General features: G+C 30.8%; 4 protein-coding genes across 4 annotated transcripts; 2 read left to right on the forward strand and 2 right to left on the reverse strand.

Moving 5' to 3' along the window:
• Positions 1-350: 350 nt before the first annotated feature.
• Positions 351-7,828, reverse strand: LOC129951509 (uncharacterized). The gene is made up of 7 exons (XM_056063702.1): positions 7,372-7,828; positions 3,475-3,663; positions 1,648-3,076; positions 878-1,555; positions 751-813; positions 578-682; positions 351-507 (listed from the first exon to the last, which is right to left on the reverse strand). Exons 3-7 carry the CDS (start codon positions 2,454-2,456, stop codon positions 453-455), a joined length of 1,710 nt encoding a protein of 569 aa, XP_055919677.1. The 5' UTR covers positions 2,457-3,076; positions 3,475-3,663; positions 7,372-7,828; the 3' UTR covers positions 351-452.
• On the forward strand, positions 4,200-4,897 carry LOC129951511 (adenosine 5'-monophosphoramidase HINT1). The gene is made up of 3 exons (XM_056063703.1): positions 4,200-4,422; positions 4,488-4,599; positions 4,671-4,897. Exons 1-3 carry the CDS (start codon positions 4,309-4,311, stop codon positions 4,826-4,828), a joined length of 384 nt encoding a protein of 127 aa, XP_055919678.1. The 5' UTR covers positions 4,200-4,308; the 3' UTR covers positions 4,829-4,897.
• A 5,770-nt stretch (positions 7,829-13,598) lies between the features above and the next one.
• LOC129951467 (uncharacterized) lies at positions 13,599-15,454 on the forward strand. The gene is made up of 3 exons (XM_056063617.1): positions 13,599-14,752; positions 14,809-14,970; positions 15,025-15,454. The coding sequence occupies exons 1-3, from the start codon at positions 13,760-13,762 to the stop codon at positions 15,127-15,129; spliced, it is 1,260 nt and encodes a 419-aa protein (XP_055919592.1). The 5' UTR covers positions 13,599-13,759; the 3' UTR covers positions 15,130-15,454.
• Positions 15,455-20,169: 4,715 nt separating this feature from the next.
• On the reverse strand, positions 20,170-26,657 carry LOC129949889 (zinc finger protein 540-like). The gene is made up of 7 exons (XM_056061603.1): positions 26,478-26,657; positions 22,392-22,562; positions 21,389-22,319; positions 21,250-21,333; positions 20,695-21,186; positions 20,471-20,617; positions 20,170-20,401 (listed from the first exon to the last, which is right to left on the reverse strand). The coding sequence occupies exons 2-7, from the start codon at positions 22,530-22,532 to the stop codon at positions 20,280-20,282; spliced, it is 1,917 nt and encodes a 638-aa protein (XP_055917578.1). The 5' UTR covers positions 22,533-22,562; positions 26,478-26,657; the 3' UTR covers positions 20,170-20,279.
• Between the last annotated feature and the right edge of the window lie 648 nt (positions 26,658-27,305).

Below are 27,305 nucleotides of genomic sequence, written 5' to 3' on the forward strand. Positions count from 1 at the left end.
TCTATTTTTTTTGTTCTTTAATTTAGACTTACAAAATATAAAAATGTAAAATTTTCCACAAAGGAAAACGTAAGCACGAATTTCACAAAATGACAATTTAATTTTCTTTTGGCAGAAGTGATAGGAAAATCCTTCAGTTTCTATAGAAATTTGTTGATTTATTGACAACTCATTGATTTATTTTCAGCAGAGCTCTGAATGAATTTTTGTCTTCTCGGAAGCAACATGAATAGTTCTTATGCTAACATGTAATGTTTCCGACCTACACCATTGCTAACAATCCTTAAAAAGTCTTGAGGTTGGGTAAATTATACTTTTTAAAAACGTTTGAGGTTATTGTAATGCAAAAATCTTAAACATAAGCATTTTTTATATTTATTTAAATTCAATAAAAATCGCTACTAATTTAATAATAATAAACATTGAACGCTGTTTCCGAGATGTAATTCCAATTATTCTTTTTCCCCAACATAATCTTTTTCTAGTGCCTTAATATAAATTTGATGTCTAAAAACCGAAAAAAAAATAAAAAGTTAAAATGTCTGTTTAAAAAAGTCACAAGTTCAAAGTTCCGTACTTTAAATCACTCTCCGTTGAAGCATATTTAGAGACTTCATGTAGTTGTTGTTGTTTTTCTTTGCGTTCTTCCTTTTCATTTAATGTCTCAATATCAGTAAGATACCTTGAAAACCATAAACAAATAATAAATTAATTTATCTACTTCAAAACAAACAAAATCAAATAATTTACTTTTTTCTAGAACATTCTTTGTGTATTTCCTTGTCTTCTAATGTCTTGATATAAATTGGATCTCTAGAAAAATAATAAAAATAATTAATAAATATTTTTACTTCCACAAAAAGATCCACGAATTTACTTTATTCTATTTATAAAGGCATTAAAATCATCTTCTTTGGTTTTCGTAATGTCTCCAATATACGGATTTTCCTTAATGAACCGATTTCGTTTCAAAAGAATTTCAACATTGAATTCCTCCTCTAAAGTCAAACCACATCCTTGACAAATTATCTGCTGTATTTTAAGGTTTCTGTTCAAAGCTGCAATAAGGTCATCACCGTTCATTCGTATTGCAATTATGTCCAATTGAACCAGGGGTGTATTTTGTCTCACCAACCTGACTATTCCAGAAGCTCCGAGATTATCACATTTTATTCCTGATAACTTCAAAATTTTTAAATGTGCATAGGCTTCTAAAGTTTTTGTTAGTTTACACAAGCTTTCATCAGCTATAGGATTATTTGATAAAAAAAGGTGAGTTAGTTTGGAGTAGCTTCTCTTGAGACCATCCGAAAGGTAATCAATAGTTTTATCTTTGAAATAGTTTCCTGTAAGATCAAGATGGTTGAGTGTCTTCGTTGATAGTAAATACTTGTACAGAGCTTCTCCGCAATTATCATCTAATTGGCAGAAAAAAAATTCCAGTTCTTCTACAAATATTGTTTGCAAGGCTTCAAGAATTGTAGAGAACTTTATACTATCCATACGACTTCCTCGAAGTTTGAACACACGAAGGTTTTTCAATTCTGAAATTCCCCTTTTAATTGAAAAAGTTTAAATTTTATAAAATTCCATAGCTTTCTTCCGTGCAAAAGCTTAATTTAGCCAAATCTTAAACTTATATCGTACCTTGCCAAATTCTGGATGTCAACATAGGAAAAGTTGAAGAATCTATCGTGATAATTTCTGTCTAGTTTTGGAGGAGCAAATGCGATATTCAAAGAAGTTAAGTTGCAAAGACTTCCCAATATACTGAGGTCCACGTGATGACAGTCTTCTAATGGAAAATCTTCTCTTATGTTATTTGATTTTGAATCCGAATCTTTAGTTTCTTCATCGGTTAAGGTCGAAGATGATTTTTCAGATACGCTAGATCTTGATCCCTCCGTCTGCTTTTTAAATGATGAATCGCGCTTGGCTTGAAGCTGTTTTATAATCAACTCGGTAACGTAAGGTGAACTATTTTTTGTAATTTCTTCCATTTCTTCAGTAATCCAAACCTCATAGGGTGTATTTTCGATTAGTTCAATATATTTGAGTGTTATTGACAAATTCTTCCATGAAACATCTTTTTGCTGGCCTCTTTTTTTAATAAGCATTTTATCAGTGCACTTTGCTGAATAAAGTCTTTTCCAGAAGTATTCGTCGTTAATATTTATACATTTTTCAATTGGTATATTTTCATCAATAAAATCATAGAAAGTTCTTAATTGAATTGCTGAAATTTTTGATGGCAAGTTTATTGGATGGGTTTGATAGTTTTGTGCCAAAAATATGAGACACAAAGTGTTTAGTGGTAGAACTCTTGTGGTATTGAAATTTTCTGCAAAAATTAAACGATTTTGTTCGCTTTTTAAAGCAATCGTTTGGTCTGATGGTTTGTAAGCCCAGTACGCCGTCTGCAGAGCTTCATCTTTTGGTATTTCTTGATAGTTCATTTTTGTTCAAAAATTCTACTAATATTTTGTTATGAAAAAAAAAATATCTTGAACTGAATTTTTATTCAAGGATAGGATCAATTTTTGATTTTTACTATCGAAAGTCAAATAAGATGAATTCTTCAATAGTATCTTTGTTTTGTTAAAATAATAAAATGCTCCTTTTTGTTTTTTGAAAAATATAGAATTTATTTGTTGATTTTTGCATTACTTTTTGATAAAACTAATTTATAATACAATCAAAGTTCAAGAATCTAAAATACAAATTCTTTATGTGTAATTATCAAAAAGACTACATCAATCGACCATTTCTTATAATTCGAAACGGAATTTCAGGTAAATAAATGCACAAAACAAAAATAATGGGACCAAAAACAATTAAAAAGATAGTCCAAATTAAAATTGACATTAGTAGTAGATCCATTAATATTAAATTGTTTTAATTTAAAATGGCAAAATTGTTTTTTTGTTTTGTTTCTTTGTAAAATTAATTTTCTTACATCTATTTTCTTATATATATAAATTTAAATCCATAAAATAATATCACTTATTTATTTTAAAATTAAGTAAACATCTAATATGTTATGATCACACCATTTTTCTCAAATTAAGATCGCCACCTGAAAAATAAAACCAAAATATATTAATACAATTCAGAATTTCAAATGTTATTTCATAATATCTAAGCCTAAAATTAGATTTTAGACAGACAAAAAAAGATATTATTTTGAATACAAACGACAACATTAAATGTCTGTGTTTACTCAGCTTCAAATATATATTCATGACAAATCTAAAAGTTTATTTGCTAATTTTTTTTCTAGCTAAAAATAATTGTAAACATTGTTGATATGCTATTTTAACTAAGTAAATACCTAGTTCGTTATATAAAAAGTTTAAATATCAAAATATAAGTTGCTTAGTACCCACGTTTTTGTTTAGCTTAGTCTTTTTTGTTAATAAGTTAATAAATAAAAAGATGTACGTATGTAATTAAAACATTGTTGATTAAACTCACATTATATAAAAATAGCTATCACTGTCTTTTCTTTTAATATCGTGAATTATTTTGCCATCAGAGTTACCACCACCAATAGTATTAGACCCATTATTGCTATTAGAAACCCCAAATCCTGTTTGTTGTTTGCTGTTCGAGTATGATGGTTTATTAGTTGCGAAAAAAGTTTTTACTGCATCCATGATTGAACTGGAAATAGAAATTTAAAAATGAAATTCTAAAAATAAAATTTGTTAAAACTTATGATATTTGTTAAAAACAAGCAAAAAACTACAAACAAATACCTTAATTCCCATACTTTCATTTTAAATGCCCTACTTAAGCAACGAAAAAACAAACAACTAAATAAACATTCATATGGGAACATAAATATAGATTTTTAAGAAAAGTTAATTCTACAGATTATTTGCCCAATTTAATATAAATACATGTTTTGAAACAATTAACCAAACATACGCCACAGTGCACAATTAATTATATTTGCCTACATTTTACTTAATATCAAATTCCCATAGCCAATACCATTTATTGAACTTTAACCTAATTTAAGTTTGAATTTATTTATTTATTATTTTTTTATAATAAATAATTTGAAACAAACAAGAAACTGTATATAATATAACGAATAAACCGGGGCTCACTGTACTTGCCACTTTGTCAGTAACCTATTCACCACAGTTGTTCTGTTTCACCACAAACCACTGAACGTGTCATTTTCATTTGACATTTAAAATTTCATTATTTTTCTATCAAATGGAATTTTAACATTGCATTCGACCGGCTGAAGAAAAATTAGTAATTATTTAGAGTTCCACTTCCATTAAAATACCGGGCATGTCTGAAGTAGAAAAAGCTCAAGAGGCAGCCGCATCTGCCGGTGAAGATACAATATTTGGTAAAATATTGCGCAAGGAAATACCTTGCAAATTTATCCATGAGGATGAAAAGGTAAGTCTACTCCAATTTCTGATGGAAATTTCCATAGAACTTCACGTTGTACCTTTTAATCGCAGTGTGTGGCATTTCATGATGTAAATCCTCAAGCTCCAACTCACTTTCTAGTGATTCCAAGGAAACCTATTGCACAATTGTCTCTTGCTAGTGCTGAGGATGCTGAATTATTGGGTAAATATTAAACAATGACTTTTTGAAAAACAATGCAGCACAATTATTAACAACAATTTATGGACTTGTAGGTCACCTAATGATTGTGGGAAAAACTGTAGCCAAACAATTGGGTTTGGAAGATGGTTTTCGTGTTGTGATCAACGATGGGAAAAATGGAGCTCAGTCAGTGTATCATTTGCATTTGCACTTCCTCGGTGGCCGACAAATGCAATGGCCTCCTGGCTAATTGAAAATAATTTTGATATAATGATTTGAAAATGAAAGATAAATAAAGAAATACAAAGTGAAATAAGTATTCCAAAGTGTTTTATCTATTTGTGTTTATTTGCATTTACATTTTTGAGGTTAGTTTTGTATTTGTTAGACAAACGGAAAGTAGAAAACATACCTTTGGGTATGTAAAGTATGGGTATGGTTTCCATAGGAATTTGTTAACCTGGAGGCGTGTTTTACTTAAATGAAAATGTAAACAATAGACGAGTACGTACAAAAGACTTGAGATTCAGTTTGGATAATAGTTTTATTGTTGCGACTAAATAAACAATAATTGAGATCACTTGACATTTTTATGATTGAATACAATTCAATCAAAAGTTCAAATAACTTTAATTCACTGTGTCACCGATGTGATGATCGTTACAAACATTCGAGGTTGTTAGAATTTATTCAGATCTATGGCAATTTGGGTTAAAAAAAAACTAATCCTTTTTTGAAAAAAAAAACAATTATTTTGAAAATATTGCGAGACAATTTATGAACATCAAGTATTTAGTGTTGCTGTTAATATCCTACAAATGATAAAACGATGCAAAGCTTTTGATTATGAAAAAATAGGTAGTGGGTTTCTCATAAGTAAAAGATAATGATTTTTAATCTTACATTTTTATATGTATGTACGTACAAACATACTATGCATATAGTTTTAAGTTCATAAACTGTTGTATTTGCATTGCAAAATTGTTATAAGTTAATATGATAAGAATTATGACACCAAAGTCAGGAACTTTGTTTTATTAATCAATCTAAGCAATTGATTATATCAATTTCCAATCTACAAATAATGCGGACTAGACTGTTTACTATTGTAATTAGTTAATTTCATTGTAAAAAAAATCTAACACGTTATTGATAATAATTTTATTTGATCATACACACTTACATACATATATATTTTTAGTTTTTTGAGAGTGAGGAAATCAAAAAGATTAAGCCAATGTCACTTACAAAAGTACTTGAAAATCATATGCTTACAAATTTTAAGGAAAACTCTAGACGTATTTTACTTTAGCCCGTGATTAAAATTGCGCATTTTTTAATTAGAAATCCCTTGAACTTTCTTATCAAAATTCAATTCGATCAAAGTTCAAACAGAATCTTATCCAGTAAATTGAAATGCAGTTTTTTACACTTTCATGTTATTTAAAATGATACCAATGTTTATTAAATTACAAGCTTTTAATTTTGCTTATCAAAGCTTTTTTTTGAAATTGGAGGTGTTTAAATAAAAATTATATTAGATGAAAAAAAATACCACACAATGTGTATGGATAAGGTAGTTGTTGAATCAGCAATATAATTGTTAGTGATAAGATAAGTAAAAAAGCGTGAGCCATTATATTTTTGTACTGTAGTAACTTGATGAAATAAAATATAGGCATATGTTTATAGAAAAGGCTTGTCTGGTTTTTGTTTAATTTTAAAGAATTTCAAGGTTTGGTTGAGATAAAGCTCATGATAGACACATAAAAGACACAGAAGAATGAATGTAATAATATCTCTAAACATTTTCAAACCCGGAATTCCTAAATATGAAAAAATCGTATAAGAAAGAATTCAGTAGGAGTTTCATTAAAAAAATCCTGTTTTCCTCATGAGCTTTAACTTTAAAATACTAGTTTATTCTTTTTTAATTAAAAACAAAACTACAAATAGAAGGATCATAAATTCTATTCTGGAATATTGGAATGCCTTAGAAAACAATGTATTAAATGTGACGCTAACGATCTTCTTAAACAAATTAACCCACTTGGGCGTATACGTGCTTTTTTTAATTACAAAATGTCATAGAGAGTAACATTGTGAGTTGATTTGTTAACTTCTGCCCATAAAATATATTTGTTTATTTATTTTTATTGCAACTAGGTATGTGGAAAAATAAGTCTTAAGATTGTTTGGGATACAACTAGTATCAATTTACATAAAACATTTATATTAGTACCCGTATTTCTGAAGTTTCACACCTTTCAATCGACCATTTATTGTAGTGCTGCTATTTTAAGCAAACTTCCAGTTTTATTTTTAAATTATCTCAAATCGTTATGTTTATAATGTCATTTAAATACTCAATCAAATTTTGTATGTTAAAATATTTGTCCACGTTTCCTAGCCTAAGCATTTTTGTATCTGTCCTTAATAAATATAACTTATTTGAAAAATATAAAAATACAATTCTTCTGATCATTTCAAAAATGTGCCCTTTCACCAATTGAATTTATTTCTTAATAATTTCAAATAAAATGTGTCCTTATGTTTCAGTTGTACATATGTATGTTATTTTAAGAAGGGCGTTATAGAGGGAACAAAGGTCTTCAGTAATAATAACCAGGAACTCTTATACAAAAACGAATGAAAAACCCATAATAAAACCCACAATCACACCATCAAAGCCTAAAATAAAACACACAAGGCAAGAATAACATTAATTATTTGTTTTAAACACTACACAAAAATATAAAAATAAACATTTCCAGTAAGCAGCGTGGAACTTACCTTGTCTGGCGAATAAGACTAGCGCGTAATCCAAAATAAACGAAAATCAATAATAATACTTTCACTGACTAAATAGCAGTAATAATAAATTAATTTGTTAGGCGTTTAACTTTAAAGGTCGTGACGCGATGATGGTTTGGTAATATTTCAGTTAAGTAATTTACACTTAATTAAATGACAACAATAATGGAAGCAAAAACAAATTAATTAAAAATTCTATTCGAGTACAAATACAACGCTTCTCGTAATGTTTGGTTTTAGTGATTTTAGTGTTTACTCAAAAATAGTCTTTTTCTTTAAATTCAAAACAAATACTCCACTTCCACTTTGCTTAATGTCTGCGATCAGACTGTGGCTTGCTGGCGCAATGTTTTGGTTTAAATTCCAACTATTAAACTCAACTCAATCGATGATGTTGCTCCATTCAATTCTACGTTTGAGTGGTTTTAATTTAATTAAATATCTAAAAGAAAATAAAAGAATAACAATTTACTTAAGTAAACGACAACAACTAAATTCTTATTGCTTCTAGACTGAATATACTGGGCGTCCCTGAGCAGAGTGAGTTCATTTATATGTCAAAGTCCAATTATTGTTTTTCAGTGCTGCAATCGTAACAAAAATATCCCCTTTGTGGAGTTCGAATAGAAAACAGCATTTTTTAAGATCTTTGACGTTAGATACAAAATGATTTAAGTTAGAAACTGGTAACACAGACTCAATGAACTTAAAACTATGATATCAAAACAAAAAGGCAGTCAAAACAAATGAACAACCTAAAATTTAATTTTTTGATTTAAGGCCTTTTTAACTTACGCCAAAGAAATATAAATCTGAATAAGTTTGGTCAGTATTTTATGAAGCTTGAGGCTGCAGTTGTCAACATGAGTCAATAAATCTCCATTTAGGATAAAAGTAAACTATTCTCCAATTTGCAAAGTGTTATGAAAATCCGATAAGGATATTATTAGGTGGTGCAACAGTCTGTTGAGAACTAGGGCCTAGTGACTTACACCTCCAACCATTCCTGTGTGCGAGTAATGCTATCAGGGATATAAGGGATATACAGTTTTAAGCCGAATCCGAACGGCTAATTTGAGAAAGCACTTTTCATCAGAAGAATTACTATTGAAGGATTTGTCAATTTCTCGCAAGAGGCAGTACCCATGAAAAAACTTTTAGGTGGCATAGGCCGGGTTTGAACCCAAGACCTCTCGCATGACAGTTCAATGCACTTTTTTAATTTTAATTCATTTTTATTTATTATTTCTTAAAATTATCTGAAAGCTAGACAAAAATTCATAAAACTAGCCTAATTATCCATAACTTACAACTAACTTACTGGTCCCATACTGACACTCTAAGTTAAACAATAATACTTCATTCTAATGCCTTTCGGCCCTAAGATCTATGCAGTCCAACGCACTAACCATAATGCCACCGTTACGACCCTTAGGACGAGGATATTTACATATCTTTTAAAACAAGTAAGTATTTTTGGTGATTATTTATCATTTTTGTTATTGAAGAAAAAAGAACTTTAAGTTGGATAAATTTAAAAGCTATGAGCCAAAACGTTCAAGTACGAGTCTTATGCTGGAATTATATTTTCAAAAGCTGAAAAAAAATCCATTTCATAACACAATTTTTAGTTGTTTGAGCGAAAGTTTTTAAGACCTACAGAAAGACGGATTAAATCAGTTAATTTCAGTTAAAATTTATATTACACCAGTTATAAATTTTCTTGGCTCACTTTCTTTTTAACGTTATAACAGCTCATACTCTAGCAAAATAACCACTTGAATGCTTCGCATTGATTAGTTCATCCGTTATATTTGCGCCTCCAGGAATGCTCATCAACACCTATACCTTCGGTCGTACTGTCAACTACAGAGATTCCTTATTTAGCCGTACTATGCGAATGTCAAGTGCTTTACCACACTTCTGTCTTTTCTAGCCATTGCAATAACAAGGAATTCAAAACCAATAAGTATATACAGATACAACTTGCTCACACTAAGTCTTTGGCATAAAAAGGGTACTAAAAACCTCTTTATAAAAATAAATGTTAAATTTAAGTTTTATCACATTTGTACCAACCTAAAGTTAAAAATGGGAAATTTTTCAAACGACTAATGGGATATTTTTTAAAAAACAGCTCCATCGAATTGTAGATTGCCCAGTGTGAGTGAGTTTATATTTTAACATTCATAAATCTGCATTATCGACATCCCTTTTTGAAAAAAAACTCACTTAGTTTGATCATTTTATGGATATTTTTAAATGTTTTTTTTTTTTTTATTTATGCTCTCGTAGTATCCGCATCTATGAAATGGGAGTGTTTTTATGCTTCTTGTTTGTTTGTATAGATAAAGGTATATTGTTTTGGACTTTGTACCCTTGTTAAGCAGGTCTTTTTCAGGCTATCGCCCGCGCTTTGTTTTGTTCACATCTCGCTCTACCCGACATTTGCTCTTTTCCATCATCATTTCCATAACACAGCTGTTTCTTGTAAAAATTATATTTATATCAACCTGTTTCTCCTGACTCGATCACTTTTATTTTATTACAAATTAAGTACTTACCTACCTCATCTAATTAAAACAGATAACTAGGTAGACAAGTTCCACATACATATAAATAATGTCATTTTGTTTCTATTTGTTTTTAATTGATTTTCTGTTGACAAATTTAAAAAGAAAACTGTCCTTTTAAGGCATTTAATTGCGATACACTTTTAACCTTAACATTGAAACATTTTTTACACAGTTCTCAGAGGGAATCGTCTTTTAATATACAAATTAATTGTCTTGAAAATATGTTCATTAATAGGAAAACAAAGGCCTTGTAGGTAATCAAGAACAGTTGGACACTCATTTTTAATTATGGTAGGACTTCCTATAATTTCTCAAAGCGTTTGGTTTATTTATAGTACCTAACTTTTTGGTTGAATGATTTTTAGGATAGTATAGTACAAAATAAAAATAAAACATATGTACAGCTATGGCGAAAATAATAGGAACAACAATGATTAATGTTTCTAAATTTGTGGTTTTCAAGGAGCAACATTTTGTTTCAAGATTTTGGAGTTTATTTTCTAAATAAAAGGTTGACGAAAAATATAGAAGAATGAATTTAAAAAACAATACAAGTCATGCATACATATATTTCGCTTCAATTGAATACGTTCAAATATTTTCGAAAATGCTATTTACATATTTTGTAAATATTGATGGTTTTTATGATATCTGTCAATGTACATACATATATCCAAATAAGAATGCGAGTCTTGTTCTCGCATGTAAAGTATGTCATATGTACATTAAACAGAAGCCTTTTTAGAGTCGACTGAATAGGCACAACGACAATTTAATCGTTGCTCATAAGCGTTTTCAAGTATTGGATAGTTTAAATCAACAATTTTAGTGTTTTAAGTGAAATTTAATTGCGGATCTAAAATTTTAAGACCAATGGGTAGAAGATATACATGATAGATAAAGATATTTACAAATTGAAACTTTGTAAGTTTGTTATTAGAAGATCGATAAACTTTGAAAACGTCGTTAGGGACCGATTTTTTAAAATCCGTTCTTTTCAAGATTCCGATCAATTCCAATCCCGCTTTTTAAAATCCCGAAAATCTCGTTTTTCTTTTTTAAAAAATACGTGCATCAAACTAAATAACAATAAGAGTCAAAGATTTGTATGTTAAATTAATTGATTAAAATATTGTAATAGCGTAATTTTTTTTGGTTTTACTGTATTACATGCATTTTTGTTTACAATATTAACACAAACAATTTTCGTTTTTTAATTTGTTTTAATTTTTTTTTAAATTTCGATTTTGCAATCAAAACTAGTCCACTAAAAATCGAGCGATTTTTTAAAATTAAGCAACTAGTTTTGATTGCAAAATCGGAATAATAAAAAACGCGATTATAAGAAACGGAACTACAAAAAGCGAGATTAAAAGAAATCGGAATTATAAAAAGCTAGATTATAAAAAATTGGATTTTAAGAAACGTGGATATTGAACCCAACCATTTCAGACATGCCTTAGCAGTGTTTCAAAAGCTTAAATTCCGTTAAGCATTGCAAAAACAGCAGATTGAAGAACGGCAATTTAAGGTTGTGCATCTGATTCTTCTTCTTCATCTTATTCTTGGACAAAACTAAAACACACAATTAGCGTCAACGCAAGTCTCTAAAGAGTGTTAAGAGTTATTTAAATTCAAGCCATCTTCAACTAATTAAACCTTATAAAAACCACTTCAAAAGTACGAATAAAATGATTTGGAAAAAGACTAGTATTACGTGTTATCAGACGATTAAACTATTTAATTCCGGTGGCCCAAATGGGTTGACGTTTTTGTTAAGATTTGAGAAAATAAAAAGGTATTAAAAACCTCATCACAAATGTGTTAGTGGAGGTGTTGTTGTATTAAAAGCTGTAAGTTAGTATGGAACAGTTTAGGTTTACGCATAAGATCATTCCATCAAAAATAACTGCAGCTGGGTATAAGGCAATCTTGGAAGGAAAAATTTTCAAAATAATCTAAAAAGTTCTGATCTAAAAGCATGGCCTATCAATAGCGGCCTTACTTTGATCTAATTTGTATCTTGGGAATTTGACTACCAATTTTCATAGAATATCTTTAATGACTCGTAATGAGATTAAGGTCCAGTTGTTATGAAAATACAACATAAAAAAATAATTTGCTTCCTTTAAAATCAGAGCTTGTTTTGCATGGGATAACAACCCTGCTGAAAACGCCAACAAAAGGCATATTTTTATAGATATGAAGTTTCTAAACATTTATTTTTCTAAATTATTCTATCAATAACAATAGATTGGACACACGGTAGCCCAAGAAAAGTTACCCTTCAATATGATGCCGTCACCCCAAGTTTGAACATTAATTTTATGAGCTTGAGGTTTAAAGTTGCTCACATTTGGAAATGAATAAATATTTTTCAATGCAATCCAAATACATCAATTTTTGTTTAAAAACTTTAAAGTGGAATCGACTTTTAATTTAAACCCTAAGGCCTTAAGGCATCATATGGTTATTTCTTCTATTGAGATTGTGCGTCTAGCATCCGGCAGGAAACGAAGAACTGTTCTAGAGCTGTGTTGTATGTTTTGGAAGTGACAACATGTCTCCAAAAAACATTTAAAAAATATAAAAAGTGAAACAATAATGAATCAGGCAATAACGATTATCTTGTAAAATGTGTTAATGCGTCCCATCCTTTTTAACATTTTTTGTATAACTTCTTTTTCGTTATTTTTCCAAACGGTGACTTCTTATTTTTTCGATTTTCGTACTTTTCAAATTTTATTAATGTTCTGTAAACTTTTGTGGTTGTTTCCTACTCATGGACCGTCTCCCAATTGAAAATTGAACGAAGAAGTTTGAAAAGAACGTCGTCCAATATGCAATTAGTTGACAATTGACCAATAATTTGAATATGCAAGGAATTGTGTGTTTAGAAGAGTAAACGATTGCAAGAAGTCCACCAATTTTTTGATAAAACTTTTTACGACGGTCGCGACTGCTCATTTTTGTTTCTGTCACTTTTGACAAATAAAAGTGGGTATTAACATGATTAATAGAAAATTGGTAAAATGTTTTGCGAAAAACCTGCCAATATTGGACGATCGTGTATCAAAATAATAGATTAAAAATCAGAAAATTGAATTTTTTTAACAAAACAAGACTATTTTTTGGGATTCGTAGTTAAATGACCCTACTATTTTGAAGAGCTTATTTATAAATGTCTATAAAAGTCATGAACTTTTTAAGTAAATAGTTTGACAACATATTAATCGTTGTTATCGAATTTGTTTTTTTTCTTGGCGTTTTAACTTTACTTAATTAAAAAAAGAACAGTTAATCTCAAAACCAATAAATATCACTATTATTGTGGGCATAGCTGTACATACAAATACACATATCAATCTGAGTACGAATTTCTCATACAAACACCACAGATAAATTTGTAAAAACCATAAATACCAACCCCCCATTTTCAAGATACTAAAATTTTAAGAATAAAACTATGATTGCGAAAGATATTACAGTGAAAAAGGAATTTGATAAAAAGTATTATTATAATTTAAAGAAATAATTTTACAGATTTCAAAATATATAAATGTATTGTCTCACAAAGTCAATCAAAATTTAGTTAAAATAAATAGTTGTGATTTAATGATTACAATTTAACTAAGCTTACAATTATTTTTCAAAAAATGAAATAGTCACGCTTATTTGAGAGATAAACATCAGTTTGGGTTACGCAGCAAAACCGCATTTAAAAAATATATGTTAAATGAACAATCAGTCTTTCTGCGATCGTGATCGAAGACCAATAGCCACACAAAATAATGAATTACAATCGAATAATAAGAGCCTCAAATTTTCTGTTCGTCTTTTGCGGATACCAGTGCCAATGGTTTAACGTAGAAGACCGAAAATGTAAACTGAATGTGGTTTCTGTGATTTATGCGATTTTATTAGCATTTTGGTATGCAGCCTGTTTTCGACAACATTTCTTGGATTCGTCCATATTTAATTTTCTAATCTCCACAATTCCAATTCTGCACACAATCATTCGGATGCATCTTCTAATTGGTCTCAAGACATGGTTATTTGTAATTTTTGAAATGAAGCACGTTACGAAGGCGTTGAACAATCTAATCAAAACACTTCCTCCGCAAACATATTTCAGCTGGTGTTGGGAGGATATCAAAGTGTACATATGGCTATTTTCAGGCTTACTAATAAACTTTGGTTTTGCATTGTACATTATGATCGAGCTGGAGTTTCGGTTGCCAACACTTAACCAAGTCATGCATGGTTCGGCTTTGTTTCTCCCTCATTTTGCCTTGGCTTGTTCATTTAAAGTGCTTAATTTGGCTTCATTGTTTGCGCGGTCAGAGCTTCAGAGTATTCATTCAAAACTTAACTGTGATATAAAAACCGAATCGACATCTCAGAAGAAAACCATAGAATCATTGACAGACAATAGTCAGAATTCGGTCGAGCTATCAGGTGTGCCTCCACAAATAAGTGGCATTGCAATTCAAATTCCTGACCTTGAAACCTTGCAGATGTTAGTTAAACGATTAGAAGGCTTAGCCCTTGCAACACGGACTATCGATCATACAATTCAAAAACAAATGATCTTTTTGTTTCTAATGAATTCCTTATCATTACTTGGAGCAAGTTATTCAATAGTTTACTACAAGTCCACCTGGCACTTGATTTTGGATGAATCGGTCGGAAACTGTTTGTACGTTTTTAATGTTGGAATTTTTGTGTTCATATTCTGGGACTTATTCAGTCTTTGCGTTGTTAATTATATTTTTGAAAAGGAGGTGGGTTATTTTTGTGGATCTTAACGTCTTTTTTTTTTTTAATTCAAATTTTTCAGAGAAACTATTTTTTAAAAGATGTTATTCAAATTTTACGAAGTAAGTTACCACTGGAAGACGATAAAAGGGTTCTTCTAAGGGATGTTAAATATTTACTCAAAAATAACTTTTGCATGCAAATATTTTTCAACATGTCCATCAAATGGCAAACACTTGTTATGGTGAGCTTTTAAATTTTCTTCTTGTTCATAATTATTTATAATTTTAGTTTTTAGATAAATGCATTGGTTGGATTGGCAATATCAATATTTATTACTTTTCATTATTTGGATGATAACATTGAGAATTTGGAAACGCAAATAAATGCCGACGAAGACTAGTTTTGATTAAATACCTGTTGTTAATTAATTATAACAAAATACGTAGCTATACAAATCAAAATAAGATACATACCAGGTCATAAAGACGAAAGAGACAGGCAATGTTAAATATCTGTCGTAGAAATGGATTTTGTTGATTTTTGTGTTTTTTTTTTTGTCATTTTAAAAAGTATGTATTTTATAAAAGTAGTAAAATGTTTTATTTCCAACCTAATAACGCAAAGTTTACAATTTTTATAATTAAATTTGTATGTTAAAAATGCAAAACATACGACAGTTAAATAAGTCGTTAATCGAGTAATAAAATATAAATAAGTATTTTTAATTTAATAGAGTTTTTATAATGAATTTTGAATACAACTTTTATCAAGTAAATTCTTTTACTAGTTAATTTCTTACCAATTATTGTACGGATAGCCTTATCGTATGTAAAGCTGATTCTCCCAACCACTAGTATTGTATTTTCCATGGCAAAATTTAGATTTCCATCTAAATTGGTATCTTTTTTTTTAAATTGTATTAGTTTTGGGGCAAAGAGGTGTAAATCGGTCAAAAATTTGCTGATATGATCTTAAATCAAGCAGTACCCGTAGCATGATGGTTAGTGCGTTGGACTGTCATGCAAGAGGTCTTGGGTTCAATCCCTGCCTGTGCCACCTTAATTTTAAAAAAATAATTTTAGCGGGTACTGCCTCTTGCGAGGAATTGACAAATCCTTCAAGAGTAATTCTTGTCATGAAAAAGTGCTTTCTCAAACTAGCCGTTCGGATTCGGCCTTAAATTGTAGGTCCCTTCCATTCCTGACAACAGTACTCGCACACAGGAATGGTTGAGAGTTGTAAGTCACTAGGCCCTGGTTCACAACGGACTGTTGCGCCACCCCATTGGATCTTAAATCAAGTATTAATCAATGTATTTAACCCAATAAAAACAGAAAATTTGTATTTTGACAGATCTAGATTCAGAAAAAATTGATTTATTTTACACATAGAAAACACATTAAATTGAATTTTCTTATAGCTTGGGTGGAATCGGCTTAGAGGTGATTTTTGATTAATGACAATCGAAATGAAAGAATTTGATTTATGGGTAAATTAATAAACTTCAAATTTGTTGGTATGGTCAGGCATCACTACTTTTTTGCAATGCTGATCGTTGCTTAACTGATTAGGATGCGATTCTGATCGACAAAAAGTTTTATGTTTAAAAACAAATTTTGCTTTATGATGGATGTGATACTAATAAAAACTCTCATTGTAATTAAAATCTGGAGCCACACAATTTATCTCCCCTAAAACTTTTCTCCACAATACTGACTTTGAATAAATGCATTTTCTTATTTTAATCTGGTTTCTATTGATAGTTCAATTTGTGCGCTGGTAAAATAATCTCTGAAATTAATTAATTTATAAACAATTTAGAATTTGATTTAGTACTTTTCATTGTCTTTTCCCGCAATTTGTGCTCCAATTCGCGTCCGCATCAACAACTTATCAAGAAAATTCTTGATTCCTTTTTTCTTTATATTTGCGCATCAGTTTTTCGAACTTTGCAATAATGAACAATTGACATTTTAAGTGATGCCAATTATTTGCGTAACATCCGAGCTGTTTTGGATCAGCTGCTTTTTTACACATAAAACACTAACAAAAAGGTACCCGGATACCCTATTTGACTGAGATTGAATGAAGCCAATAAACTTGAATTGAGTTAAACCATCTTACAGAGGCGGAAAGCTCGGTGATAGTCAATTTAATTATCAAAAATGTGATAGTCACTTATCACCATAGCCGATTCTAGCTCTGTACATCCGCCTATTGGAGTTTTGTTATGTCGGAACGCTTTCCCAAATTAAGTTTAATTAAATCACATCTTTCCCCAAAAATCCAAGTTTGTCTACTAGCTCTAACATACCGAAATCCCATGATCTCTGCTCCATAAGTTTGGATTGCTCTACAAACTGCCTAAAACTAATTTTCGCTTTGCTCTTAGACTGACGATTCTTTTTGAAATAAGGCAATGAATTGTCGAGCTTAAGGTTATTCTTCGCTGAACCGTTTCTATTCTCTACATGCTTTTAAAACGACATCTTCGATATTGGCAGGGTCAGGTGAAATAAGGGACTTGAAATTAAGGCAAGTTTCTAGCATCTGATTGGTCTGCTGTCAAAAAATTGCATTCCAATTAAATCAACTTTATTGGTAAGTTGATTGAAGAGTTAGTCAAGAGAAATCTCCCTTACTATTAAGTCAAATCTACTTTTATCAAAATGACAGGTGATCATGTTTTTTCATTAAACTGAAAGCTGAACTTTTTTACACTATGATTTAACTATTTTCTGCACAACTTCATTTAATGCTTTCTTAAAAAGGGTCCCTTGTCAATTTGGAAAAGAAATAAGTAATATTTCTTTACAATACAAAATACAAATCCTAGTTGACTTGTAACTTGACTGAGGAGTGTTTTGTATCACCCCAAATACCGATGTCGTAAACGACAACAAAATATACGATACGACACAATCTGCATTCCACAAGTGGTTTTCAACTTTTGTCACTCGTTTTGTTGTCGTGTGTAAACGTTAAGTGTGTTGAACGCTTCTATTCAGCATTCTGTAAGACGGAAGGTAACGACGATAATAAAACAAAAAACGATGGTATCTTTTGTTTAAAAATTTGCTCAAGACGAAGAAATGGAAGTTCACAAAACTGTAAGTTTGCTGCTTGTTAAGCAATTTATTTTATTTTATTTATTAGTACTTTATTTGCGATAAATAAAAACAAAATATTTGTTCACATTTGCAGTTGAAATTAACAAATCAGAATCAGTTCCAGGCCAAGCTGGTGGAGAGGAACGAGCAGTTGGCTAGGAGATTTTTAAAGGGAATCAACAAAACTGACATAAAAAAGGGAATGGAATTCCATAGCTGAGCAGCTGAACAGCAAGGGTTCTCCAGCAAGAGATGGTTGGCAAAAGGTTTGAATCGCTGAATTCATCAATGTAAACAATATTTTATTGTTTGCTTTAATCAGGTTTGGCCCGACTTTAAGTTCAAAGTGAAGAATAAAATAATAAACAATTCAAAATAAAAGCAACTGGAGGAGGTCCAAACCAATTACAAATTTTATCTTTGCTGGAAGATGCTGTAGCAAATTTGCTTAAATGCAAACAGTGGTTAAACCCAAATGGAAATTCAATTGGTGTGTCCCAGCCCCATTTACTTCCAAATTCTTTGACGACTACATCCGGACATACATCAACAGACGTAAAACTTCGCAATCCACCTTCTTCATCAACATCACTATCGTTACTCGTGTTGTAATACGTTTCTACACTCATCAATTTAATTACTTATTTTTTTACAAATAACTAAATAAAACCACATTTATTAAACAATAAACAATGATTTTTTATTTACACTTTAATTTAATTTTGACAGATGTTTGTTACTTTTACATCGTTTAAAAACCTGCTTCTTAAAAAACGACACGACATAGGTAATAGGCATTAATAATTTGTTTGGTACTTTTTGTACTTTTAACTTAAAGTAAAGATTTGTGAAGTAAAGTTCTGGGTTTGAAGTTGACTGCAAATGAAGTCCCTTATGTTGCTTGAACCTGCCCATTGATAGAGCTGCTACGTATGCATAATTAAAAACTGTTCGTATTTTTTTTTTCATTAAGAGTTCAATTGTCTTGAAAAGATAGCCTTCCCCCATTTCTAAAGACCATAGTCTCTGAATTAGGTTGGTTAACCCCCATAATTAGCATTAAATTTCCAGATGAGTTATCATCTCCTGTAAAACATTGACATCATCCGACAGTATGAATCTATCAGCTTAATACAGAAGCAACTTTATGTTAAGCTAAAGCTAATGAACATAAAGCCCTAAGCATCCTTGCTTAAATCCAAATCTATTTCAAAAATGTTCGGAAAGAAAGGAAAAATCAATCAATCCCTGCCTGTGCCACCTTAATTTAAAAAAAAATATTTAGCCGTTCGGATTTGGCCGTAAATTGTAGGTGCTTTCCATTCCTGACAACAGTACACGGACACAGGAATGGTAAGTCACTGGATCCTGGTTCACAACGGACTGTTGCGCCACCCAGTTTAATTTAATTTACTCACTTAAAATGAAGCTAATTGCGTTGTTCCAGGAAACCTTCTGTTGAATATATGAAAATTCATAGTTTTACTATTTTCAGAATATTTAAAATGTCATCTTTAGTAAATAACCCTTTCAAATTTTTGATCTTCAACATCGTTGCATATATAATATGGTTTGCTGTTTGCTTTGGGTTAAAAAGTGAACTCAAATATACTCTAAGGGCTTAATCTTGGTTACGGATTTCTATAACCAATTTCCCCCTCTCATTGACTTCCTTTTTTATTGTAATGCTCAGTTTAATGCCTTCCTGGTTTTCTTTTTTAGAAAAATGTTGAATTATTTACAATTTTCTTTTCTGGAGCATACGTGTATGATGTTCGGGTTTTGGAGCTTTTTTGTTGAACTCTTTAACTTATTCTGGTAGGCCTTTAATTATTATTTCCTTTTTTTTCAAGTTTTAAGTAATGCAATCCTTTTTCTGTTCATTTCACAATAATTTTGGTAATAGTTTAAAGATATTTGACCATATTGATGCCAATATTTTAAAGGGTAATTTTTTTAAGAGGTGATGCGACCATAACACTTCCTCTACATTGAATGTCCACACACATTATTAAGAGATTTGTTGATAATATTCAAAAATTCACAGAACACCACAAAGTTCTTTCCTTTTCAATTCAGAATGTAGTATTTTAAGTACCTCATTAAAAAATGATTTATGTATGTACGCTTTCTTGTTATAATTCACCCTGTCTCCATTAAAAGTAAAAAAAGTTTGTAGTGTATTAGAATTTCGTTATCAAAAAGTCATAAACTCTACACTATATTCGCCCTCACTCTCGCTAAAATACCGTCAAGCTTGAGAATTGTCATAACAGTCATACGGCAGTGATTTTTTAAATTAATTTTCAAATCAAATCAAAGTCAGTAACTGATGGTTATGGAAACTTCTTCTTTTTCATTAAAGAGTAAACTTAAGTTTATTTCGAATATTGTAAACTAAAAATATATATTTCTATCCTATTAGTAGGTATCTTTTTATTTAGCTTTCATTTAAAAGCTCCGATAAATCTTCTTCTTCTTCTTTGGCTTCAACAACTTCTGTTACTGGAACTCGTCGCTTTCGCATCCTGTTTTTCGATAGATGAACATTTGACATATGTGCTAAATTGAAATTAAAAACTTTCATTATTTATCAAATCAAATTAAATAATTAATAATAATGCAACTCACATTTGAGTACCATCAATTGCTTGAAACCCTTATGGCATATTTTGCAAACGTGAGGTCTATCGCTTGAATGCATAAGCATATGTATCTTTAAAATCTGCCAAGTTCCAAACTTCTTGTGGCAAGTTTTACATTCGTGCTTTCTTATATCTTTTTAGAAGAATTAAAAAAATATATCTATTTTTAAACAGTTCAATAAATTTTTTTAAAAAAATAATAAAACTTACTTTGATGTTTTACGGCATGGTGATCACCTAAATGACTTCTCTGTGCAAATGCCGCTCCACAAATTGTGCACTTGTGTGGTTTTTTATGGAAATGAATATTATCTACGTGCAATTTTAAATGTGCCTCTCGTTTGAAACACTTCGCACAGAATTCACACCGATGAGGTCTGTATTCCTCATGAACTTTCATGTGCTTCAGCAATTGTATTTCTAGGACAAATGCATCATCACACTTATCACATTTGTGCGGCTTTATAACTTCCTTGGTTTTGTGTTTTTTTATTATTTTACGTTTAGCCGATGAGGCTGTTCCAGGTCTTGCTGTTCGTTTAACAACTTTTGGAGCAGGGCCATCGTGTTTCTTGTGATTGTGATGTACCAAGTCATGTTGGTAGTTGAAAGTGTGATCGCAAATACCACAATAAGCAGGCTTTTTATTTGGATCATGGACTTTTTTATTATGCAGCTTAATACCAACTCGTGTGAAAAATCCTATAACAAAAAGATTAATAGCATCGTAATAAGATTGTAATAGTAACATCGTTGGTTATTTACTTTTAGGACATTTTGGGCATGGCACTAATTCTTTCTTTTCGTGCAAAAGCACGTGTTTTTTAAGAAGTATTGAGTTCTTGAATCCTAAAATGATATATATTAACAATCTTAAGTCTTCTTTCATTCATTCAAAACAAACCTAATCCACATTTCTTGCAATTAAATTGTGCATCATCAGCATGAGTTTTTAAGTGACATTGCAAGTGAGGGCTTTGGATGAATTTCTTGTCACAAAACTTGCATCTCAGAAGCTTGGTCTCGTTATGCCACATCATGTGATAGTAGTACCGTTTCAAGGAAATACTTTCAAACTTTAGATGACATATTGGACACTGTCGATTTTTGTCAACGTGATAGTAGGCTACATGTTGCGCCATCATAAGTTTATCTCCTCGAAACTTCTTACCGCAATGTTTGCATTCGAGAGGGGTCACTTCAAAATGACAACGGACATGACTATTTCGCTTTGCTTTTTTGTCAAATTTTAAATCGCATTTGGGACAGGGGTATGGTGATTCAGTAGAATGCAGTTCATTATAGTGTGTATTGAGTTCATCAGGGTCATCGAAACTCACAAAACCCATACAAAACTCACATCTATATTTTTTCAAATCGATCATACTTTCGTCTATCTCGATTTCTTTTTCATTATTGTTGTCATTGGCATTTTCATTGGTATTGACATTGGTATTATCATTGGCATTGTCATTGACATTGTCATTGGCATTGTCATTGGAAGAATGTAAAAGTTGTGATTTATCTTCATCGATAACATCATCCGAAGGTACAACAACATTTGATTCTTCTTCTGTAGAGGTTGTTTTCAAAAGCTCGTCACCAGGAAATGTATAACGCTCCTTTACAATTATCAACTCTTCACCGTCGCAATTTTCTGGAAAATCATCATCGTCGTCCGTCAATTCATGTTTTATAAATATATCCAAGCCCGTACACATTTCTCCAAAATTCATTTGTGCTTCAATACACATCACACGAAAGTTGTGAATTTGACAAAAGCTATCGAAGCAGGTGAGGCAAATTTTTTGCGGTAGATTATCATTTTCGGCTATCTTTAAGAATAAGAAATATTTGTTTGATATTTCAAGAAGGCTTTTAAGTATCTGTTAAATAATTTTAATTACATTTAAATTCCATATTTCGAATTCTTCTAAAACCATTTTGAGTTCGTTTTCATATTCTTTAGAATTGAACAGTTGACAAAGGCCCGATTCACTTTCAGACTCAAAAGTTTTGCCACAGGTTCTACAAGTTTTGTCTGCCATACTAACTTCTTGTTTATTCCTGAGAAATGTCTAAAATAAAAACATAGGTATTTAGTTTATTAAGTTTAGTTAAATAACATTTTCATTCTCGTTTTCAGTATGCAAGACCAGATGTACTAATTTGGATTTTGGATAAACCCATCACTCAAGCAGAAGTAAGAGGCTGGTTAGTAAAAAGTAAGGATCGCAAAGCACCAGGAACGTATGGGATTCCTATTGAATTTTTCAAATATGCCAATGATGATTTATGAGAAATTCTTACCAATAAACTAAATCGAATATTTGAAACTGGAGACGTCCCTCTGCTTCCAGCAGAGCGTAATCTTTCCAATCCTTAAAAAAGGAGACCCTAATCAGGCAGATAATTATAGAGGCATTTCATTTTTAAACTCAGCGCTAAAAATATTAATAGGGGTTATTGCAAATCGGTTTAAGAATTGGACTTCACAAAACAGGCAGGAGAACTACTCGACCATAGATCAAGTCTTCATTTTGAATACGACAGCGCAGACATTTATTAGAGAAAAGAAAAAGTTCTATGTCTTTTTTGTGGACCTAAAAGCTGCATTTGATACGGTGGACAGAAGTGCACTTTTTTATAAATAGTACAATATAGGTCTATTAAGAAAATTTACCAACTTGTTTGAAAAATTGTGTGAACAAACGACTTCTGCTGTTTGGGATGGTAACCAACTGTCCAATTTTTTTGAAACGGTTCCAGGTGTGAAACAAGGATGCAATTTAAGTCCGCAAGCATTCATAATGTTTATAGACGACATTTCCGATTATTTATGTGGCGGTGTAATCCTTATTAAAGTTTTGATGTATGCAGTTGATTTGGTGCTCCTTGCGGACACACCAGAACTTTTACAGCAAATGATTAATCAGCTGGAAAAGTACTGTGATGAATGGAGACTGAATGTAAACATAAATAAATCCAAAACAATGGTGTTTAGAAAAGGAGGTGGGTGCTACGCTAGGAATGAGAAGTGGTTTTTTGATGGACAGGAATTAGAAACAGTAAAGTCATATAAATACTTGGGAATAAATATCTGCTGCAACATGAACATGGAACAACACTTTCAGGAGAAGCTATCTTCATCTAAATCAGCTATAAGTTCCGCATGGAAAAACTGTCTGGCAGATAAACATATATCATTAAGAATCAAATACCAATTATTCCAGGCAGTTTCCAAATCCATAATGCTATATGGAGCTCAATTGTGGGGATACAAGTCATACGATACAGTAGAAAAACTGCTCCGATTTTTTTTAACGGAATTTTCAAGCTTCCACAATCCTCACCAAACTATATGCTATTTGTTGAAACAGGAATCTCACCACTATTCATAGAAACATTGCGACTTCATTTCAATTTCATTGCGAAAACTATGGTACTGGACGGGGAAATGTTGACCAAACGAATAGGAAGTTACGTGATAGAGAAGAGAATGTTTTATGAACATTGGAAAGCACTCGCAGAGTTCGCTGGTCACACTTTAAGGATTACTATGGATAGTATCCATCAATGGAAGGAAGAGTTCGATACTTTAATTAAAGCGGTGGATGAAAAAATGCGAGTGAAAAGCATTGAAAAAGCACTAACTTCAACCCATCGCGAAATATATGCCAGCTTAAACCCTAATCTTTGCGAAAACAACTATTTTAATGAAAAACACTCAACTTACACAATATCTACTGTTTTTAAGGCCAGAGGAGAAAATATGGACTTTAACTTTATACCTCACAGCGAAGATTTGCAAAATGTCTGCACTATTTGTAATATGCATGAAAGGGAAAACATTTATCACTTCCTGGGAAGATGTCCTGTCTTAAAGGAGTTCAGGATTCATTTTTTTGGCAAACTAGAACTGGAGGAACCAGAAATGAAAATGATTTTAAATGGCTGACTGGAAAAATTGCACAACTATTGTCAACAAGCATCGAAATATAGAAGTGCTATAATTGAAGAAAATTTTTAACATACCTTTTACAATACTTTATTATGTACATTTTATTAAACTCGGACAGACGGCTTTTATAGTCATGTCTTAAAATTAAAGAATAATACTTTTTTGTAAACTTAAATTTGAAAAATAAACAATAAATCTATCTATCTATCTCACATTTTGTAAAGAAGAGAGGTGGACGATATTTCCTCAAACTACTATGAAATTAAACAAAAATTCTTAGATTCTGTATAAACTATTATAAGGGGTGTTTTCATTTTTAAAGATACAGAACTTTAATTTGGAAGTTCTATTTTGAATGGCGGCTATTTTTTCAGCTGTCAAGTTTTAAATTTTGGTTTAGCATTTCAACAATTGAAGCCATAGGATTACTACGGAAGGGTCATTTTGGATTGAATAGTAATAATCTTCAAGTGTATGTTAAGACACCGTTACATGCACAAAAACTGACTGTTTGGCGTGTTTAATGGATAGCTGGAATATTTAGTGTGCTCTTCTTGAATATCGATACTTGACGATGATCTAGAGCCATGAATACTCACTTTTTTATTTCATTTCATTTATTCCATTTCATCTTTTACTGTAGACTTAAGTCTTTAGAAGCAAAAGTTTCATTTATTATATAATATATTTACACTATAACAAGCTTATCCAAATCTAGATTTAAATTGTTTCAATTTAGAGCATTATATAAAAAACAAAACAACGAAAAACTATATTTATATCTGTTGATTGTATTTGACCAATTCTTTAAACATGTTTTACTGTTATTCTTTCTTCCAACGTTTTGTAAGAATTCCTTACTTCTTTAGGGCATATTTTTCTTCATTGAATATTTTTATTAAACTCCGGAATAAAGATATAGCAATCCTGAAGCATGTTTATCTACAACAGCTTGTTTTCTGCCAGAAAGGTAAGAAAATATTAAATCGAAAGCTGAACTTTTGAATCGGAACACCCTTTTCATTTTGGGAATAAGAACACTGTGATTAGCCATTAATTATCTTTTTCATTGATTAGCTCTGGTTTTAAAAAGACGGCAATTGATTTATTAAAGGAAACGTTTGGTAAGCGCATAGTTTCACGTTACGGACAGGGAAGTACCCCTTAATATCGTGCTTGATTATTTTCTGCGTTGAAATGATTAACCACTTGTTGGACAACTACACGATATTGCCGACATACGGTCCAAAGGTTGGAAAGTGTCATCGAAAATTGGACCTCCAGATGACCATCCGTTGTGGTTTAATTACAGAAATCATGTTAAAATTATAGTACCAAAAGATTTCGAATAAAGTAAAATCTATATCAATTTGAAAAAATAAACTTTATTCAAAATTGTATACCTCTAAAAAAAATACCCTCATGAGGACATTTTTCTGAAATTAAGCGTTTTCTTAAGGCTTCAAGTTTCCAATTTTAGATTTAAAATTAATATACATATTTCGGTAATTTAAATTCTATACAATTTAACAATAAATCAATGAAGAGCTCAAGGAGTTTGAACAAAATACATGTTTTGTCATATGGTCATTTGGAAACTTGGCGTATTTATCTGATTTTTGTTAAGAAAGACGATGATAGTATAGCCCCAGTTCTATTAATTTGCTTATGCTTTATCTTGGATTAGATAGCTTCAACTGGAGAAGTGCAAGTTCTGCAATCTGCACAGTTATTATACAAAACTGAACTTGATATTGACCAAGTTAGCTTCTTGATTTGGTTTTGGGGATGAAATTTGATCATTAAGAAAATAGAAGTATTATAGTTATTTTTTGTATAAGCCCAATGTAAGAAGCTGACACTCTTTTGTATGTTTTTATATTGTTTAGAGTAATAAAATCAAATTATTACTTAATAAATGATAACTTTATTTACGTGATGTTAAGAATTGACACATGCATGAAATAAAAATTATGTGAAATTGTTAGATAAATAGAGTCTGGAATCTGGAAACTTATTTGAAATACAATACCTCATGAAACAGACTTTCCAAAAATTATATTTTTATTCAATACACGTTGCTGGTTCTTTTTAATAACCAATTTTTAAAATTAAACTGATTAGAGACACAAGCAACACAGCAGTATATAAAATATTTTAAAATTAAGAATCACATTCAAGAATTAGGATATGGAAACAAAAACGCCGAGAAGCCAAAGTGACATTTGGGATATGACAGTTAAGCTTACACCAGCGATGTCATATTAATACGATCTGTTCGATTAAGAACACAAAATACACTTCAGGGTTTTTATATTTCTAATGGTGGATCTAGAATATTTGCCACTTTGAAATCTACAGAAGAAGAAGATGCAAAATATCTTCTTAAATGCAGAGGACGAGAAGTGGAAAAATGAAGATTTTAAGACGAAAAAGTTCATATTTGAAGAGTCACTGTTTTTTTTGGATTACTCTCACTCTTTTCTTCATAATTATTATTATTTATAATATAGGGTCCGCCATCTAACTTTTTTTTTCTTAACTAGTGCTTACTTCGTGAATGGTTACACTTAGCTCATGTCTGATCTAACAGATAATTAGTTTTATTCTTTCACTGAACGAATATGGTTGTGTATATGCTTGAACAACACTGAGAAAAACTCTTAGAAAAGATGCCGATTTTGCAAAAAAAAAACATCTTTTCCGATGAAGCTCATTTTGATCTTGGCGGATATGTAAACAAGCAAAATTGTCGCATTTGGGGCACGGAAAACCCGCACGCATACATTAAAAAGCCGATGCACCCTAAACGAATCACTGTTTGGTCCAGAGATATAATTGGGCTATTTTTCTTCTAAAA

The sequence above is a fragment of the Eupeodes corollae genome, chromosome 3 (assembly GCF_945859685.1).
Source record: "Eupeodes corollae chromosome 3, idEupCoro1.1, whole genome shotgun sequence".
In the NCBI taxonomy this organism is placed as follows: Eukaryota; Metazoa; Arthropoda; class Insecta; order Diptera; family Syrphidae; genus Eupeodes; species Eupeodes corollae.

Bases quoted from the DNA above. Each gene is read 5' to 3' on its own strand.
- LOC129951509 (XM_056063702.1), bottom strand. From the start codon at position 2,456: ATGAACTATCAAGAAATACCAAAAGATGAAGCTCTGCAGACGGCGTAC. The intron at 814-877 runs GTAAATTCGTGG...TTATTTTTCTAG, and splicing joins GCCTTTATAAATAGAATAAA to AGATCCAATTTATATCAAGA. The intron at 508-577 runs GTACGGAACTTT...TTCGGTTTTTAG, and splicing joins TCAACGGAGAGTGATTTAAA to ACATCAAATTTATATTAAGG.
- LOC129951511 (XM_056063703.1), top strand. From the start codon at position 4,309: ATGTCTGAAGTAGAAAAAGCTCAAGAGGCAGCCGCATCTGCCGGTGAA. The intron at 4,423-4,487 runs GTAAGTCTACTC...TTTTAATCGCAG, and splicing joins TTATCCATGAGGATGAAAAG to TGTGTGGCATTTCATGATGT. The intron at 4,600-4,670 runs GTAAATATTAAA...ATGGACTTGTAG, and splicing joins TGAGGATGCTGAATTATTGG to GTCACCTAATGATTGTGGGA.
- LOC129949889 (XM_056061603.1), bottom strand. From the start codon at position 22,532: ATGGCAGACAAAACTTGTAGAACCTGTGGCAAAACTTTTGAGTCTGAA. The intron at 22,320-22,391 runs GTAATTAAAATT...TTATTCTTAAAG, and splicing joins TCGAAATATGGAATTTAAAT to ATAGCCGAAAATGATAATCT. The intron at 20,618-20,694 runs GTAAGTTTTATT...TCTTCTAAAAAG, and splicing joins CCATGCCGTAAAACATCAAA to ATATAAGAAAGCACGAATGT.
- LOC129951467 (XM_056063617.1), top strand. From the start codon at position 13,760: ATGAATTACAATCGAATAATAAGAGCCTCAAATTTTCTGTTCGTCTTT. The intron at 14,753-14,808 runs GTGGGTTATTTT...CAAATTTTTCAG, and splicing joins ATTATATTTTTGAAAAGGAG to AGAAACTATTTTTTAAAAGA. The intron at 14,971-15,024 runs GTGAGCTTTTAA...TTTAGTTTTTAG, and splicing joins AATGGCAAACACTTGTTATG to ATAAATGCATTGGTTGGATT.